The 19,721-nt window shown below is 36.0% G+C and overlaps 4 protein-coding genes across 4 annotated transcripts; 2 read left to right on the forward strand and 2 right to left on the reverse strand.

Annotated features, from left to right (window-relative positions):
• Positions 1-15: 15 nt before the first annotated feature.
• Positions 16-1,737, reverse strand: ADE2 (phosphoribosylaminoimidazole carboxylase ADE2; the record flags this gene model as incomplete). Its single annotated transcript, XM_003957245.1, has 1 exon — positions 16-1,737. One exon carries the CDS (start codon positions 1,735-1,737, stop codon positions 16-18), a length of 1,722 nt encoding a protein of 573 aa, XP_003957294.1.
• Positions 1,738-2,183: 446 nt separating this feature from the next.
• Positions 2,184-3,089, reverse strand: ORT1 (Ort1p; the record flags this gene model as incomplete). The annotated part of the gene is made up of 1 exon (XM_003957246.1): positions 2,184-3,089. The coding sequence occupies one exon, from the start codon at positions 3,087-3,089 to the stop codon at positions 2,184-2,186; it is 906 nt and encodes a 301-aa protein (XP_003957295.1).
• A 763-nt stretch (positions 3,090-3,852) lies between these two features.
• KAFR0D05140 (MFS transporter) lies at positions 3,853-5,577 on the forward strand (the record flags this gene model as incomplete). Its single annotated transcript, XM_003957247.1, has 1 exon — positions 3,853-5,577. The coding sequence occupies one exon, from the start codon at positions 3,853-3,855 to the stop codon at positions 5,575-5,577; it is 1,725 nt and encodes a 574-aa protein (XP_003957296.1).
• A 7,917-nt stretch (positions 5,578-13,494) lies between these two features.
• Positions 13,495-14,202, forward strand: GTT1 (bifunctional glutathione transferase/peroxidase; the record flags this gene model as incomplete). Its single annotated transcript, XM_003957248.1, has 1 exon — positions 13,495-14,202. The coding sequence occupies one exon, from the start codon at positions 13,495-13,497 to the stop codon at positions 14,200-14,202; it is 708 nt and encodes a 235-aa protein (XP_003957297.1).
• Positions 14,203-19,721: the final 5,519 nt, after the last annotated feature.

Genomic DNA, 19,721 nt, shown 5'->3' on the forward strand with positions numbered 1-19,721 from the left:
GGACATAATCTTCAATTATTTTTTCATTGAATTTAAATATTCGTTATAGCCATTCTTTTCTAAAAGTTCAGCTTTTTCAAGGACTTCCATCTCTTGCTTCAATAAAAATCTTTCCATCTTTGTGAAATATTCAGGATTACTGCTTCCTAACATCCTAACTGCTAGTAAGGCAGCGTTTGTACTATTATTGATTGCCACTGTAGCTACAGGAATTCCTCTTGGCATTTGAACAATCGAATGTAAAGAATCTACACCATCTAATGTAGATCCCTTAACTGGTACACCTATAACTGGCAATGGTGTCATTGCGGCAACCATACCCGGCAAATGAGCTGCTCCGCCTGCTCCAGCAATAATTGTTTTTAAACCTCTTTTACTGGCTTCTACTGCATACTTTTTCATTCTATCAGGTGTTCTATGGGCAGAAACTATAGTTACTTCAAATGGTACACCGAAATCTTCCAGTATTTTGCAAGCTGCAGACATAACGGGTAAATCTGAATCTGAACCCATGATAACACCAACCAATGCTGTTTTATTCTCCTTGATAGTCATCCTATCCGTTACAGAAATTGTCACTTGCTTTGATGTTTTACCGGTTATGAAATCAAGCTTTCTTATACAATCATCCATTGAGGAGGAAACCATGTTGATATGACCTACCTTCCTGTTTGGCTTAGATTCTTTCCCATAAAGATACACTGATGCTCCTGGAGTTGATAAGGCACGTTCACAGATCTTGAGCTCGTTATTTTTGATAGCTACATCGCCCAGTAGGTTCAGCATAATGACATTGGTATTTGTCGTAGAAAGGTTACAAAAATTTTTTGGTAATGGAAGTTCTAATATTGATCTCAAGTGTGCTTCGAACTGGGATGTTACACATGCATCAATCGTGTAATGCCCAGAATTATGAGGCCTTGGAGCTATTTCATTAACTAAGATTTCACCATTTTCAAGACAAAACATTTCAACTCCAAATATACCGCAACTTGAAAATGATTTAATGGCATTTTCAGCCAATAATTTTGCCTCTAGCTCCACAGAATTCGGAATATTTGCAGGTACGTAGCAGATATGACATATATTATTTTGATGAACAGTCTCAGAGACAGGATAGGAAAAGACTTGGCCATCAACAGAACGAACTACCATAACGGCTAATTCTTTTACGAAAGGGGACCATTGCTCAGCATATAACGGACGATTTTCTAGAACTTTCAAAGCCTCATCAATATCAGCCTCCTCTCTTATAACAAAGTTTCCCCTTCCATCATATGCCAAAGTTCTTGATTTTAAGACGAAAGGAAAACCGAAATGGCGACCTAGTTCTAGTAAATTGTTCTTTGTTGGTGAATCAACTGGCAGACTATCCACAACCTTAATCCTGTTCTTTTGTAGATGCTGTTTTTGCAGGAACTTATCTTGAATGATCTCAATGCATTCTGGCGTGGGATATATTTTCAGATTTGGGTATTCAGAAGTTAGTTCCTTCAAAGTTGACACATCGACATGCTCTATTTCAACAGTTAAAACGTCACATTTGGCCGCTATTTTTCTAATGTCATCAGGATTGCTGAAAGACCCTACTACATGCTCTGTAGAGTTGGATATTTGCTTTGCAGGGGAGTTTAAAGCGTCCAAAACAACCGTTTTGATATTCAATCTATTTGCTGCTTCTACAAGCATACGACCCAATTGTCCACCGCCCAAAATACCTACAGTTCTGGAATCCATATTGTTTCTGGCTATATGATACGATGCTTCTTTTCAGTTAATAAGATTTGTCAGTGACTTACGATTTGTGTTTAAATAGTCTATGAAACTGCTGCTTCTCATCTCTCCAATTCCCTAAATATCATTTTTTTAAAGCTTTTGTTAGGCGAAGTCAGATGGAAGAAGTCAACTTTCGCTCGATAAGTAAAATAAGAGCGAAACACTCTACATTCGGAGAAGACCCACTATTCTATCAGGATAATATGGTCAACCGGCCTCATTGTAGCTGAAACACTATTTTATTAATTTTACTTCATACAGTTGCTCTTTGAAATGAGCGAATCATCTAAAAATGCTAGAGAAATACTGATATTAATGTCAAATGTTCATAAGATGTAAGAATATATATAGTGCTAAGATATATCTCTATGTACACTGCTCAAAATAATGGTTAATACAATTTTAGTTCAAGTCTGGACAGGGCTCTGTCCGAAGAACAAACTCAACTTTTCATAAGTGAAAAAGACTACTGCATTGGCAGGAACCGCTCTAAATAGAGTTATTCCCAGACCTCTGTAAAACCCCGCTATACCATAGGTGTTTTTTACCTTACTTACTGCCTCAAGAAGGCCAATACGTTCTGTTTGCATTATTGATTTCACAGTATCAGCTGGAAAAATACTTGCATTGAATGCCAGACCTGCACATGCACCACTAAGAAGTAGCTGCCATGATTTGATCTGCCCAGAACCGCCATTTTCCATTATCCAGAATTTTTTCATGAAGGCATACGTAGCGAACCATATCAAACTTCCAAAAAATTCTCTTATGAATGTTCCTGACTGACCTTGCCAAAAACCTGATATTCCTCTTTCTTTCAAGATAGCCTTTATCGTACCTAGAATTGTGGTATTAACGGCAGGTGCTTCTTCATCTTCATCCTGAGGTAACGCACTATGTAAATTTATCACTTGTAATCTACACTTTATAAGTTCTACGGGTGTCAAAACCAGACTAGCACATGCTCCTGCAAATGCACCGGAAAGTAATATGACAATAATATGAGACAAACTGGTGTATGTCTCTAAAAATCTGGAGAACTGATTGTATGCAACGAACAGCATCGCATTTTCCAATGCAGCACCTATTAGTGGAGATTCTATACCTTGGAAAAAACCGTGCATTATACCTTCATTCTCATATGTGTATCTTATACATGACCATGTAGTAGGAAAGATATGTGAGCCTTGTGTTTGCATTCTAACCTTCACAGTGTCGAATGGATATTCGATAATTTTTCCAATGGCACCTGCAATAGAACCATTTATAATATTCCAGAATATCGAGCTCAGCCCGCCACCTGCTTGTTCCATTTGAACACCGAATGCCACTCGATTATTTCGTCAATTTAGTGGCTTAACCTTTGAAAAGTTTGCATGTTTCTTAACTCTCAAAAGCTCTTTTCTCGATGATGTTCGGAAAATCTCGACAGCCAAATTTGGCAGTATAAAAAAGAAACAAGAATGTGTTACCCGAAAAGCAATTAATTGATTATATAACAGGAACAGCAATAAATGGAGGCAAACCGTACTGTAGATGTTGTGCGGCGATGCAGTTTACATTCGATCATGCCTAGTTACACAGAGAGAAGTATTTTACGGTTGTATTTTACCGGATGAAGACTTTGTGGTGATCTGAGACAAGGCAGTTTGATGACATGGTGGCGATTGAGAAAAATCAGACCAGACCATCGTATGCTAGTGTATGCTATAGTATATAACGGTGTAGAAGTAGTACAGGAAAAGTGAACTTTGCAACTTTTTAATGATTAGTGCTGCTTTCCTAAGACCCTTTCCGTAGAAACACCTTTTTTTTTCCACTTCTTGACTCTGGTTGGTAAGCCATCTAAAGTTTGCAAAGTAAATGAGCGAAATAATCCAACCTCCAGAAATACAGGCTATCCCATTCATGGACTCTCTCGATCAGGATAAAGCTGTTCGAGACATGCATTTTGGGCAATTTCAGTAGCATTTTTGTATCTACTACCTTCTTTCAATGACGCATTTTGCCCGTATGGCTGTTACGAAGTTCGGAATATCTTATTTTTATATATAATAGAAAAAAAAAAAGAAACGGATGGAAATTTTTACCTTTAGCTTTTGCTCATCTCGCAGAATTCACAAATTGGTAAGACACTCACACTCGATTAGCAGGCATTCAAGAGTATTAAGCTTGCTAGCTATGTACATTAACGAATACAAAAACTCATTTTTCGTGGATATACTCGAGTTTTGTAACATAGTTAAGATTGAAGAAAAGCTTCCTGATGCAGTGGAAGTTGAAAGATTATCAATTAATGAATCTAAAAATATCTTCTCAAAGCATGATATAACAAATAGTGATGTCGAAAAGACAGAAGATGGAAGCATTGCTGAAAGTGAGGATCCATTTGATCCTTTCTTCGTACAATGGAATGGTGATGATGATCCGGATAATCCACAAAATTGGTCAAATTTCAAAAAGGTTCTCATCATGATCGAAATTATGCTTTTAACCTGTATAACATATATGGGTGCATCTATTTATTCCATAGGACAGTCATCTATTCAAGAAACCTTTGGCGTTGGCCAAGTAGTCGCAACACTAAATCTATCTCTCTATGCTCTTGGGTATGGTATTGGACCAGTCATCTTTTCTCCATTTTCCGAAGTTGCCATGGTTGGTCGTCAAGTAATATACACACTTACCTTTTTCGTTTTCACCATGTTTCAAATAGGCGCTGCCACTGTTCAAAACATTGGTGGTTTAATTGTTCTGAGATTTTTAACAGGTATCGTTTGTTCTCCGGCATTAGCTACCGGTGGTGCTACTGTTGGTGATATCATCACGCCTAAAAATCTGCCTTTATGCCTGTCGATTTGGGATTTAGGCCCTACTTTCGCCCCAATTATTGGTCCTTTACTTGGTGCCTCCATGATGGTAGCCAAAAATTGGAGATGGATATTTTGGTTTATGACTTGGATATCTGGCTTTACATTAATCACCATGATATTTTTGTTTCCAGAAACTTCACCTGACAATATTCTTTATAGGAGAGCAAAAAGGCTCAGAAAACAAACTGGTGATAATAGATATTATACAAAGCAAGAAAGAATCGATTCTCAGATTAAAATTTCAGACTTTTTAGTAAGGACTCTCTACAAACCATTCAAAATTATTGTCCAAGAACCAATTGTGCTTGTTTTCAATATCTATCTTTCATTAGCATATGGTGCATTCTACCTCTTTTTTGAAGCCTTCCCACTGGTATTTAACGGAATATACAATTTCAGTCCTATAGAAACTGGTTTATCATACATGGGCTTTGCCGTTGGTAGTCTGATCTGTTTTCCCCTGCTTTATCTTTTCTTAACCAAAGTTTTGAATCCCAGAATCGAAAATAACACAGCGACTCCAGAAACATTTCTCATTCTAGCCATGTGGGTTGGTTGGGCTCTACCTGCATCCCTATTTATTTTCGGTTGGGGTGCTGGTGTTCATTGGATGCTACCAATTGCTTCGGAAGTTCTTTTCCAACTTTGTGTGTGGAGTTTATTCCAGGTCACATTTACGTATCTAGGTTCATGCTATCCAAGGCATATGGCTTCTGTTTATGCTGGTAATGGCTTATTCAGAGCTGTTTTTGCTTGCAGCTTTCCATTATTTGCAACAGCCATGTATAATAATCTAGGAAGTGAAAAATACCCCGTTGGCTGGGGTTCGTCTATAATTGGATTTTTCTCTATTGCCCTTGCATTTGTTCCGTTTGTATTGTATAAGTATGGAGCAGTTTTGCGTTCTAAATCAAAATATAGCGGCTGATCTTTCGATCTGGCGTTTCATAGACCATATCATTTTTGATATAATACCTATAGATTTTTATATAATCGACAATCAATAGTCATATACATATCTCATCTAGATCTGAACTCTTGAACTTCAGAAATCTGCCTAGCTATGGTTATTGCAGAACGGGAGCCGACATTCTTTCTTTCTCAAAGCTCTTCCACTACGCGCTTATTAGTACTAGCAATATAAACCAAAAGGTTTTGCTTAACATCAGTTATTTAATATATAATTCAAGTATTGGTGAGATGTATAAAATAAGTTATAAGGACAAAGGTAAGCTGTGAACTTTTAACTCGTAGTGTTAACTTTATGGGTAAATAGTATCCTCTGGTTCTGGGCCAGTGGATGCTGTTTGATAAATTTTTGTTTGTTACAAAAAGGCTATTTAAACTTCCTAATTCGAAGACACGGACGCACTTCTTCTAATTATCAAAGGAGTTGTTATCATTCCAAAATGGAACTAAAAGCAAGATTGTATTGTTTCTGCCCTCAGTATAAATTTTCCTCATATTCTCAATTTAAAATATTAAAGCTACAGAAGCATAGGGCTCTTTTCTCAAAATTCTACACTGATAAGTATTCAATCACAAAGTGGAAATTTCAAGTTAGTCTAATACATGAAGAGGAAGTTTAGATAGTGAAATATAAATACAACAAATTGTGTTTCAAAAAATCGTAATATACCTATATATATTCAGAATGTTTCTTGAAGAAAAGTTGAGGTTCAAATTATTCTAGCCGCCCACGCTAGTAGTGCATAATCTACTCTATGTATACGTATCATTGTACTAACTTCTCATTATCTGATAGTACCGCCTTCCTGCTGCCACAGCAAATTAGCTTACAAACTGGTGGTTGTAATATTTCAGTCCGTGACTCCATTACCCTCTGAATGAATATCAAATCTTCTCAAGCACCGATAAGGGAAAAAATTTAAACCTCGAATTCGAGGAAATAGGGACCAATGATGCGAAGAAGGAATAGATGAGTATAACGGACAATAGAGAGAGTTAGACAATAATTACAATGTATTTATCCATTGTGGTTTAAACGGAGCTCCAAAAAATATAAAGCAAGTTTATTTAGCTAGATTTACTGAAGATCTGGAATAATAAGGAAGTTATGAAATGGATGTCCAAGCTTTAGTCAACATGATTGAGTATTACAAACTCGAATATTCATATTCATTGAAAAATAATTCAGTGTAGTAATGGTTACACGGTTGGTTTACACCGATTTGGTGTCAATTCTAATCTATCAGGAATGTGCAATCAATTTGATAACCTGAAGAAGAGAGGATTATATGTTGGAAGATGAGCTATCTTTATATCTTCCAGTCTGAAACAGGAAACAGAAGTGCAGGCTGAATCACAGTTTCATGTTGTTATACAGCTTGAAGTTACGAAATGACTAAAAATTTATTGCCTGGACATAAATCCTCCAGAAAAATATTCTAAAGCCCATATGGTTTGTGGCAGCACTATCAAAAATTCAATCATTTGAAGTCAATTGAGGTTCAAGTGCACTTGCAATAAACACGGCAAGGGACACCTTTAGCCTGATTGGTATCATTTTCAGTTTTCTCCTCTCCTTTGAACATAGGGGCATGTGGAAACTTGTCCTTTAGCATCTTATAATGGTGCACTTAGTGACAATCACCAGAAATAGAACAGTGTAGCAGCAATGATGACTCTGTTGTCCAAAATAAATGTATCGAAGCTTATGATCATAAGGAGATTATCATCTTGAATGAAGTTAAAACCATTGTTAGAAGAAAGAATGGAAAAGATCAAAATAATGCTTCCAAGCGGACTCACGGAAGTTTGTTGCTGTGTTTATTGGAGGTTCACTTGAACCACAATTAATTTCAGATAATTGAATTTTGGATAGCGGTGCTCTCAACCGTCCCAACTATTCTTAAAACAGAGGGGAAGGTTAGTGGCGTTGCTGGTTCTGTTTTTATGAAGAGAGGTGGTACAGAACAACTAGGTAAAATCACTATAACAGGCGTCATCTATGTGCCTGATCTGCTCAATTTAATTTCTGTGAGGAAAGCCATCTCCCGAAATCAATCGATATTCTATTTCATGTCTGAATCTTATTTTTTTGAGACGGGCTGAGAAGGTCACTCAAGTGGATTCTTTGAAGGGCAAACAATATGTTTTTGCTTTACCAAGAGCCGCTAACAGAACTTTTTGATAACGATTTCGCTCTTTATACAACAGAATTTGTAGACAAGTTGCTACTTCAACCAGTTTCTAATGTCGAAATCAATGTTACTATCCATGCTTGGTTAGGTCATCAAGGACTTGTTTTATTCAATAGAATTGCCAAAGAAATCGGACCTCCAACTCTGAACGTATATATCATTTAAAAGGGTAAGATATCCACAACTGCGTATACTCAACCACTGCAACTATCACATGCTAATTTGTGCGGAGGTTTCCGCTACAAGGCATTTACCACTGTCAAGTTTTTCTTGACCATTTGTGATGTCTACTCTTGTTACTAATCGGTCATCCATCTTAAGACCAAGGGAGAAGCTGATAAAAAATTTATTGAATGGATTACTGCTGTTGAAAACTATTTTTCTTCCGGAGGGTTATTGCCTTTGTGCTATCCTTAAGGATAATGGTGGCGAACTTAAACTGAACTCTACCTGGTATTTTATAAAAGCAAGGGCACAACTCACCACTTAGCTGTATCTTATTCTATTTTCCAAAAAGGGGCGGTTGAGCGTGCCCATCAATCCGTTGAAGAAAAGACTAGATGCTTGCTAATCGGAAGCCGGGTTCCTCCTTCTCTATGGCATGAAGCTGCTTCTACCGCTGTGTATTTGGTAAACAGAACTTCTGTTGTATCTAAGAGCAATATTGTACCTTGCTATGCTTACCGCTTCCCGAGGCTCGTTTTATGGACTTCAAATATGGAATTCTCTTGGCCAAGATGATTGACATGATGTTCCTAGAGATTGTGTGACATATGATATCATACTAACATCACATGCTGTTTATATTACGATTTTGAACTATTACAGCCCTTTTCAAGTACCATCTACATGCACTCAATTTTAGACATCAAATTGCCCTTTTCAGTTAATGGAAAATTTAACTGAAGATGCAAATGGGTCGGAACTGAACGGCAATTTGCTTACAAATACTTTACTGGACAATGCGACGCAGCAGTAGCAGAATTACGAGGAATATACGTGGTCTATGAGACTCCTTTCCGCATTCTCTGTTAAGAAAGCCTCTTTCGAAGCCTTATCTCTTCTTTTGGAACCTTTCAGACCTATTATTGAAGCTTCTCCACTATATAATTTTGCTTTTCTTTTTTTTTTTGTCTGACGAACACTTGGTGAATATTGCAAGGTCATACAGGAGATATTCAAATGACAGCATAATCTTAGTCAAGCTAAAATCAATAAGACATTATGTGTGCTGAGTTATGATATATAACAGCTAAGCAAGAGACTTTTTGTTTCCAGATTTATGGTCTCTTTATGCCAATTTTTTTAAAAAGAAAGATACATTGAAAAACCATTGTCGATGTATTTACAAGCATTCAAAACTCTTTCTTCGTTGATTTTCTCGAATATTTTCCTCTTGCCAAGATACATGAAAATACAGACAAATACACAGAAGGAAAAGATATCTCAATATATAATAGAGTTCATCATTAACCAACATTGGAGGTAAGGCTGCTGAAAAAGTAACTGATAATTTAACTTTATTTTTACTGAATTAGAATGTAGACGATGATCCAGCAAATCCACAGAATTGGAGCACTTTGAAGAGGAATTTGATCGTTTTCAAAATCATGTTGCTGACATATACCAATTATATGGGATCATCAGTTTGTACACCGGGACAAGAAGGAATTTAGAATGATGTTCACGTAAGTCAAGTCACTGCCACGCTAAATTTATCGTCGTACGCTCATGATTATGAGTTTGGTAAAGTCGTCTTTTTACCACAGACTGAAGTGGACAAAATTGGTAGACAACAAATCTATGTCATTACTTTCTCTATATTTATGATTTGCAAATACGTTGTGCCATGGTCCAAAATATTGCTGGTTTGGCTATTTTAAGATTTATAGCAGACTTTTTATGCTTACCTTCCCCTTCAACTGGAGGTGCCTCAATCGTTGATGTGACTAATCCCGAGAAGCCGAATATCCATATAGCGTCATGGACTTTTGGTACTGTAGTCGCTCCGATCGTAGCTTCACTATTAGGTGCTTCTATGGTAGTTGCTAAAGATTGGAGACGGGCTTTTTGGTTATTATTGTGGCTCTCTATTTCCATACCTGATCTGTTGTATCTTCTTTCTTCCTGAAACGTCAGCATCTAATACTCTAGTAAAAAGAGCACCTAGAATTAGGGAAAAAACAGGTGACAGTAGATATTACACGGAACAAGAAATGCTTGACTCTGGTGTAACTTCTAAAGACTTCTTGATCAATACTCTTTATAGGCCGATTGAAATTGTTATTAAAGAACCTACTGTCCTGGCATTCAATGTATACTTAGCTCTTTGTATTGGTACATTGTATCTTTTATGCGAAACTTTTCCCATTGTATTTGTCGAAAATTGGGACTTCCCTTTAATCGAACTGGGGCTTTCTTATTTAAGATTTTGTGTTGGGAGTTGTATTGCATTTTTGGCTGTGCTATTATTTGTACACAAAGTCGTAAAACCTAGACGTGAAGACGGAACATTTGTCCTTAAAAATTTTCTGCTACTTGCCATGTCAGTGAGTTGGGGTCCACCATGTTCATTACTTCTTTTTGGATGGGCTGCAATGACATACTGGATGATTTCTATAATGGCAGAAATTTTCTTTACTTTATGTGTCTTCAACCTATTTCAAACTTCTTATTCACACTTAGCACTCGTGTTATCCTAAATATATTGCCTCAGTCTGCGCGATAATGGATTCTGTCGTTCCGCATTGCTTGTGCTTTTCCATTATTTAGCAGAGCAATGTACAAGAATTTAGCAATCAACGGCTCTCCCATGGGTTGGTGCTCATCCATCAATGGATTCATAGCACTAGTGCTGGCCCTTATTCCATTTGTTTTATATAAATATGGTGAATATTCACAGGGTTCAACATAAAAGAGTTTTATAACACATATCTACTTTCTATTATTTAATATATATCCTTTTGAAAAAATATTTAGTTATTCCAAGAATTAATTGTTCCTGAGTTTTTTTTACTTACTTATGTGTCGTATTTCTAAGGTTTTATCATAGTCCTCTTGTTGCTCATCGATATTCAATTCTCAACTCAAATCATTTCTTTTATGGTCACTTTTCTTAAAAAAAGGGAAGAATGGAAACCTAAGACAGTGACAACTTTTCAAAGTTTTTACCGTATCCTACCTCATATAACTAAGGAATATATGCACTTTTATGCTTATTTCTGACTAGTTTTGAACCTCTTAATATCCGATCCCCATATTCATCTTTGTTAGCGTGATTAATACCAGCTACCATCTGAAACTTATAATTTCGTGTAATTGGAGCTTTGGCCTTATTTGAATTTTACATTACTCAATGAACAAAACGCTTCCTTTAGAATTGCCAACTTCATCAAACGAATATCAAATCAAGTGTCCGCAAAGGATACTGATCACTGCATCTACTTCCGTTCAGCAGCCACTTTCCTTCTTATAGTTATACGAGTACAAGTGGCAAAACCTGCTACAACTCTTGTCTTCTTCATTTAAAACCAAAAAGGGCAAAAAAATGAGTATCTCTCAAAAACTTTATGATGCTTTGCCTTTAGCTCGAGAAATTCGTAATACGTATTAGTCCGTAGTTTTTGAATTCAATCACCAACCAATTGTAGATATATACTCGGCTCCTCAGCATGAATGTAGTTTTTGAACAGGATAGGTAAGGTTGTACTGCAGGCACTTTTACTTGCTTGCGCCGACTTCCGTTTTATGGTATATTAAGAACAGCATAATTCATTCGAGCAAATTTTGTTTGTGGATACTAGTACCCTCTTGCAAAGTCAAGAATTAGGAGTCTGACATTTTTTCTATCCTTGAAGAGCCATAATAGTATCAGGAATATATAATCCTTAGACACATTCTTGAAGAACGAGTATCATATTCGTTAAGTCAATGCCCTATAACACTACTCGTGATAACACATCTACCACCCCCTCTCGTAACAAATACTAGAATAGGAACTATAAATACTTCTATCATGTTTGTGAATATGATGGATGTTATGATCACCATAATTTTGATCATGAGCTTTCTTGGTAGCTTGCTTCCCACAGTCATTGAGATGCTCGAAGACTGTTTGAAGTGTCAATGCAACTACTGCGTTCCAAACGCTGGTTTCCGAGCAAATTTGATTCTATTCTTAATGTAAATGTTGTAGACCAGCTAATCTAAGAAGGTGCAAGAAGCATAACTTTGAATGGAATGATGTAGTGTAGTAAGACTACTGTTCTGCTTGTCACATTAGTATCGGTAATACTACTCTTGCGGACTATGTAAGTGAATAGCTACCCCCTTGCTCTTTGAAGGAATGATTAAACGATTGTAGAAGTTGAGGTCTTATCCTGAGAAATATTGCACATAACACGGCTTGTGCAGGTTATTCCCTTTCTGCTACCGCCCCGCCGCTTCCTATACGCAAATGAAAACCCAAAAATGGAAATATACGGTTTCTAATTTTACTGGTTTTTCAGCAGAGATAATAAAAAACAATACTATGTCATATATTCTATTCAGCAATGTTTATTCTCAAAAAAGGACGTATAATTCTTCACACAGCATACCAATAGATAGCTATCCCAGAATGCTACAAAGGGTTGATCAGACAATTTATTTGTGAATGCTAACCTAACAACGATCAAAAATAAAGCCAGTATCGCCCAAATGAGAAGTACGATTAACGGGAAGCGGCTTTCAATCTACTAGACTGTCTGTCAAGTTTCCAAAATCTCTGTCACTTATTATTTCTATAAATATCCCCTCCATTGTCACATCTATAAGCAGTAGTTTTCGCAATGTTTTAAGGTATTCATTGGGGTGACTGTCAATATGAAACCAGTTCCTTCAGGATTTTTTTACTTTAGCTTACATTTTTCATTCTGAGTGTTATAACATGCTTTTCTATTCCGTTGCATTGCTTGACTCATTCAGTAATGAATTAGCTGATAGTTTTTGTGTAATGAAACGTTATAGTTTCCCTAATATGCTATCAAATGCAAGGATTTCTCATACTTACGGCTATTTATATGACGAGTTACTAGATGTCTTAAAATTTGATGACTTTATCTATACCAAAATCAAATTTACATGATATATGTGACACACAACTATGTCCTGAGCAGCTTGTAATCTTTGAGACCAATATCTGAAGCGTAATTTTCGAGGCCTCAAAGAAATCCAAAAGATGTAGCATGTATTAAAATATTTCACATTAAGGCTTTGTAAATGACTATTTTGAACGGATCGTTTAGATATAGCAGTGATAGCCCCAATAAAAAAAGTGTAATACACTTTGAACCATAAGTGATGGAAGAAGAAGCATTTTCTAAATAATTACCAGCAATTAGACATCCACGTCCAGTCATCTCCGATTTCAGCACAGGGCATGGCCCAAGGGATATTTACACTCATAGAAGTATTTGGCATGACCCTAACGTTCATATTATATATCTCACCGTTGTCGATATGTAACGAGAGAGCAGATCTCCCATGTCGCCGGAAAAAAAATTTTTTGTAAAGGATGAAAAATATCAATTACAAACTGAACAAGGGGAAGGCACATAAAGAGGAACTCTTGGTGTTCTTTTCAATTGTGTCATTGAAGAAAGAATAATTGCACAACAATTTTCCATTTCTATACAAGATCAATGAAGCAAACAATGTCTAATCTTTTAGTACGTGTTCATTGGCTAAACAAATCTAGAGCTTTCAGGTTATTATGGTTATTGGATCATCTAAAGGTCGAATATGAAATTATTCCATACATGAGAGTAAATAATCGTGCTCCAGAATCTTTGAAAAAGATACATCCCTTAGGTAGAAGTCCAATCCTTGAAATTGAGGACAAAGTTACTGGCAAAAAGAAAATTCTTGCAGAATCTGGATATATCTTTCAATATGTTTTAGAACACTTTGATACCGACAATATCCTTAAAAATGAAGATATCGATATGAATGAAAAGATTCAATTCTATTTATTTTATACAGAAGGTTCATTACAATCTCCTTTAATGATGGAATATATTTTATCGTTAGCTAAGGAATCCCCATTCCCAATATCTTATTTGGTTACAATTGTTGCTAATAAAATAAGTGAAGCTTATTCGAAAGGTGAAGTTAAAAATCAATTAGATTTCGTTGAAGCCGAAATTGCTAACAATCGTGGTTATTTAGTAGATGGTAAATTGAGTGGTGCTGATATTATCATGTCCTTCCCATGCCAAATGGCTTTCCTCCGCAAATTTGCTAAAGAAGAAGATTATCCACTCATGAAAAAATGGTTGGAAACAATCACTGCCACTCCATCTTACAAAAGTTCAATAGAAAAAGTGCATGCGTTGGGATCATCCATGTAATTAAAATCAAATTTTTTGTTCTGATTTATATTTCAAGCTTTATAACTTTTTTTAATATTTCAATATATGACCTTCTAATTGTTGTTTCATTTTTAATGCATATATTATTATTGTTGTCATCGTACATAATAAAATGGAGTATATATTAAAGAAAATCATAGAGAAATACCACCAAATGTCATTTTATTATTGAAGTCCATGGGTAAAACCTAATTTTCAACTCATGGATTTCAACTGTTACGGAGAATAAAAGGCACATATCATTACTGTATTATTATGCTAGGATAAGGTATATTTTTACACAAGTGTAAAATAATCATTTAATATCAAGAAATGGTCGACAATGTAGAAGGAAAATGTTCTTGAGACCATCACAGGTGCTGATGACCACTCTTAAAGTTGCTATCAAAATGCAGCAGTAGTGTTGCGACAACTGGCTTAATGAACAACAGATATCTTACTCTTCTGTATGTCAGGGGATGATATTCGAACCTCACATAACATGAGATACAGTCTTCTATTCCATATTATACGTCTACACTTTTACGTAACCTCTCAGTACCAGATGAACCCTGGACTACAGTCATTTGAGCAATCCTAGCACAATTCTATCTAACAATTTCCCATTCAACAGTGGAATATTCCACGGAAAGCTTCAATATTGAAGTATCAACCTCAAATTACAGAATCAAATAATGTATAACGTCAAATTCTCAACGGCGTCCCTTCAGTTATGAGAGCAAACACCTAATACTACCGCACAGACTGGACATTGCTCTCTCCTATGCGTTACCAACTCCATCACGTTCTCAATAAAAAAGAAAGTAATAATGTATGGGAGGGCCAATAGCCCCCATTTCAGTAACCTTTTTAACAAGGTCCGACTTCAGCTCTGTTACAAAAATAAGATAGAACATGAACAATTTTAGCCATTTTGAAACAGCAAAAGACCAATAAATTAGCTCGGTGCACATTGCCTTTTCCATGTTAAACCACTAAGCGATCAGTCGCAAGAGGCAATGTCTTTTGAACAACAAAAACAAACCGCGATCGCTACTCTCAGAGATGATGTTATATCTATCGTCACAATCGAACATTACATCAATAAAATTACCCAATCCTTGTTACAGGGATGCTAATATCGGCTCGAAAATGGCAACTTTTTTGCCAATTGTAATGCTATACTCATCTTCAAATATGTACTACAGCATTTCAAATTAAATTTGAATATCTGCGACCCCGATAGTCATAAAATTGCATTCACCATTCATGATATTAAAGGCACTTCTAAAGTCTGTCAATGTAGTTGTCGCTTTTTAGGAAGTGCAATGCCTGTGTCTTCATGGGGAATTCTTCACTCCAGCAATTAGCGCCACTGCGACTTTTCTTACTTCCGCTTCACGAGCGCAGGGGCCTCTGGATAAGAAATATCCATGACAGAGACTGCCACTTAGTTCATCATCCCAGATAAAATTGTCCTTGGCAGAGTTTTCCAGAAGAAGTACGCTCATACCAGATTATCAGCCTAGAGTGAAGTCTAACGAATTGTTCAAAGTTTTATTAGGCTCATCAAAAAGAGTATTGTCAAACTTACTACAATCCAGCGGCACAGTATGCTCACTACTCGGGTGATCAATTTTATTCTCAGTGTAAAATTTCTCACGTAATCTAACACTTCAGCAATATTTTTTGTACCTCTCTCGAAATTTCATACCAGCATTATTTGTGTCCTTTGTAGTACAACACATAAACTGTAGAGTAATTTAATATGGAATAGCTAATGCAGGTGCCTTTCTTCTAATGGGATGTGGTTGCTTCCAGATGAATCCCTCTGTATTTCTGGATTAATTAATTGCATTATCTGAATAATCTGAAGGCTCTCGATTGCGAACACACTCAAATTTTCTTCATTTGTATTTTACTACTAGGAGATTCTATGAAATGATAAACTGCACGAAGATACTCCATTAAAAATAAGTAACGCAAGAACAGGCATTATTACAGAACTCTAGAAAGGCTTCTTGTTATTAAAATGTATAATCGGTGCGATGGTCTTTTAAAACCATTAAAAAGCTTTTCTTTCAAAAAAGATTGCTTCTTGTATCAGTTACACTTATTCGTACACACTATTTTGTCGTCGAGAATGTGTTTCTACATAATGATCTTGAGTATCGAGTAATCCTTATCACATTAGCCATTGAAACTTGAAAATAAAAAGATAGCTGCAAGTTTCCCAACTATGTCACAACTGAATGATAATAAGTATTCTAGTTCAAGGATCTTCTGTGGATTTTTTTGAGTGACAGGCACCTAGACCATAACAATGGGGAGTTTCGTATACTTCTAATTATTTTTTCGAACCTCTATACATCACAATTCCGGCAGTAATCACAACGATGAAAGCAAAGATGCATTGAGTTATTGGCCAGCAAGTAGGACCAGCTTCAATACCCTCACATATAGAATTTGCACACATAGAGGTTAAAAACGCGCCTATTATCAGCACCACATAAGATAAACTTGTGTAAACAAAAACCTGGAAGACAAGTCACCAGAATGATATGACCAAAGAATGAACAAGATCAGAAATACTACTGCTAACCCATAACTAGGTGTGCTGTTGTCCACCCGAACTTCTTCATCAGTGTTGATTCCTTCAGCTAAGTATGTACCACTCTCCAAATTGGACATATTGAAATTGTTTTTTGTAAGGTTTAAAAGTTAAATTAAGACGGTAAAAAACAGTGTGAACTTCAATATTACGAAGAAAATAAAAGTTCTGAAATATATATATTTGGTTATTGTACCTCTCTTGTATTTAGCGAAGGGTATTCTTGCTATTAAAATTTTCTTTGATAGGAGCACATAGGCAGAAGCATTTTCCATAGAAAGCAATTTTAGCTTCTGGTTTCTCAAAAAAAACAAAAAAAAGAACTAGGATCTTACTGCACGGTATTTCGCTTACGCGCTGTCGGGCCATCCAACATTTGAAGCAAGCAGTCACTGTATTTATGGTAAACTGCTTCAGCTTCCTAAAAGTACTGTTATAGGCAAAAAAATAACTTTAATTAGGAAATTGTCAGTTTACTTCCTCTGAAAAGTTGAAGATGCACTTTTACATAGAATATGCCTTTCAAATATTTATAGTGCGAAAATGCCCTTCAAATACTTAGCGTGCATTTTCGATGGACGTCTGAGCTGGAAAGGTGTAGATTTGACACCTCAATGTTAGAGTTGTGAGGTATTTGATGGTTTATAGGTGTTAATGAATTATATACAGAGTTAAGTAGTCCGGTTTTACCTTCTTATATAAGAATATCTCGTAGTATGGTTTTAAATATGTGTAGTTTGTCGATGTATGATTGATTCTGCGTAGGTAGTTTTTCCAGACATAATATGAGTCTAATTAGTTTGAGTTATATGGACTGTCACAGACACTGGCACAGTAAAACATTAATATTATATTCTATTTTTCTTAAAAAGTAATATATAGAACAGAAGAAACTTCCAGCTGAGAAATATCTGGAAGATATAGTTCTTGACATGTGTCTAATTTGAGATGAGTGTCAAATTGTAAACCGTACCGCTCTTTCTTCTTAAATCCTAGCTTCCAACGGATATAAAGATGAATCGCCTTCCAACATATTGTCCCACTCTGATGGGGGACCTCATAGTCCGAATGATCTCTGGAGTTGGGAAGATAGATGTTATAACTTTTTCCCAGCAGTGTTAGATTGGAGTGCTGCAGTACTTGTATCTTCTTATTCTTTGATTATGATTGCGTTTCGATAAATGATTCGAATGATTCGAAAGGCAGAATGGTGTGGGATGTTGAATTGAGACAAATATCAGTTATTTTAATAAAAGATTAGATGACTTGTGTATCCGCCACCATAAGAGATACTTGGTCGTTGGATGCGTCTAATTTAAATGGAAAAGTGGTTGATACGAATGCAATCAAATTCATAGTTACGAATGTTGTCAATACCTCATAACAGTCAAAAATGCTATTCCGTGTTATTCTTAGCATTATACACCATTGATGGTGAGAGTATAATTCTTAAAAAGAAGGCAATCCTGAATTACTCAAAAACATTTCATTTTGAAGGAGGATCTAGCTCAAGAAAGCTGTTCATGAGTTATTGAAGTTAAGACTATCTAATCTGTACGTATGTGGTAAAAGATCAGGAATAGTAGTAACTGATGGTAACGAGTAGCTGGTCAGTCAATTACGGGACCCTATCCCTTTAGTCATATCTTTATCTTGTCCCTTCATTCTATGAATTCGGCATCGTGCTTGGAAGTAGTAAGTGTACTCTGTTCAGTCAGCTCTGAAGTTCAATGGAAATGTAAGTTATATCTGTTAGTCAAAGTAATCGTGTAGTTGATTGAATTACATCAAATCTTTTTTCTCGAGAATCGAAATTTTAAAAAAAAAAAAATAAATCGAAGATTCGAAGTTGAAGAAAGAGGGAACAGAGCTGAGAAGAGAGAAGGGGTGAGTGACGAGTATGGCAGATACGCATGCGAGTTGGATTATAATTAAGGCAATTATGGTCAATTGTCACTAAAATGAAGCCTGAAGTATCGAGATCAGTAGGATTATTCACCAACATTTACTGGAGATCTGAATAGCTGAGAAAGCTATGATGTGTCCAAGTGTTAGTCGACATAATTGTATGCTTTAAGGCTGACTAGTTCTATTCATTGAAGGCCAATTGAATGTAGTCATGATTATAGAGTTAGTTTACGCTGATTTGGTGTCAATTCCGATCGATCTGAAATGTACAATCAATTTAATAAGGGGAAGAAGAGTAGACAATACAGGCCCAAAATAGCTTATTGAAAGATTTTTGATAAAGATAAGTTGTATTATTAGTAAGTGGTTACGTTGGTGGACTTCCCTGATTTCAATTGTCCCTATATAATGGCGCCCCTTTGGATTGATAAAAGAATATGATACGATGACATAGTCATAGATATTTCAAAGTAAAGATAAGGCAGCATTAGCACAATAAATACGCACAGATCTATAATATTGGTCTTAGGTGATGTAATTCACAATGTTGTCGGATTCAGCGACGTTGAAATCAAGATTGTTTAGTCGATTTCTTGAGATATGTTCTAGGGAAGTCGTTGGGCAATTGAGTAATGGTGTTGAAATAGTGACCAGATGTCGATGAGAAGTAGTAACGAAGCTTCGTTGGTAATTGATCGGCGTATTTGATTTGATCAGAATTTGAGATTGCGGATTGACGAAGCTGGTTTTCAATAGTCTTTCGTAAAGTATAGGTTAGAATTGAATGGATGTATTTATTCTAAACGATAGTGTTGGCACTGGTTTGTGTTCATTAATTTGGATAATATTCGTATGTGGAAGAAGGGAGACGACAATATGATGCGTGTATTCCTATTATTACAAAGAAAAAAATGATGGAATGAATGTCACCTGTTGGTGAAGTATTCAGAACGATTATTATAAATGACGCTAGTGATAAAGAGAATGTCTGAGGTTAATT

The sequence above is a fragment of the Kazachstania africana genome, chromosome 4 (assembly GCF_000304475.1).
Source record: "Kazachstania africana CBS 2517 chromosome 4, complete genome".
NCBI classification, from domain to species: domain Eukaryota; kingdom Fungi; phylum Ascomycota; class Saccharomycetes; order Saccharomycetales; family Saccharomycetaceae; genus Kazachstania; species Kazachstania africana.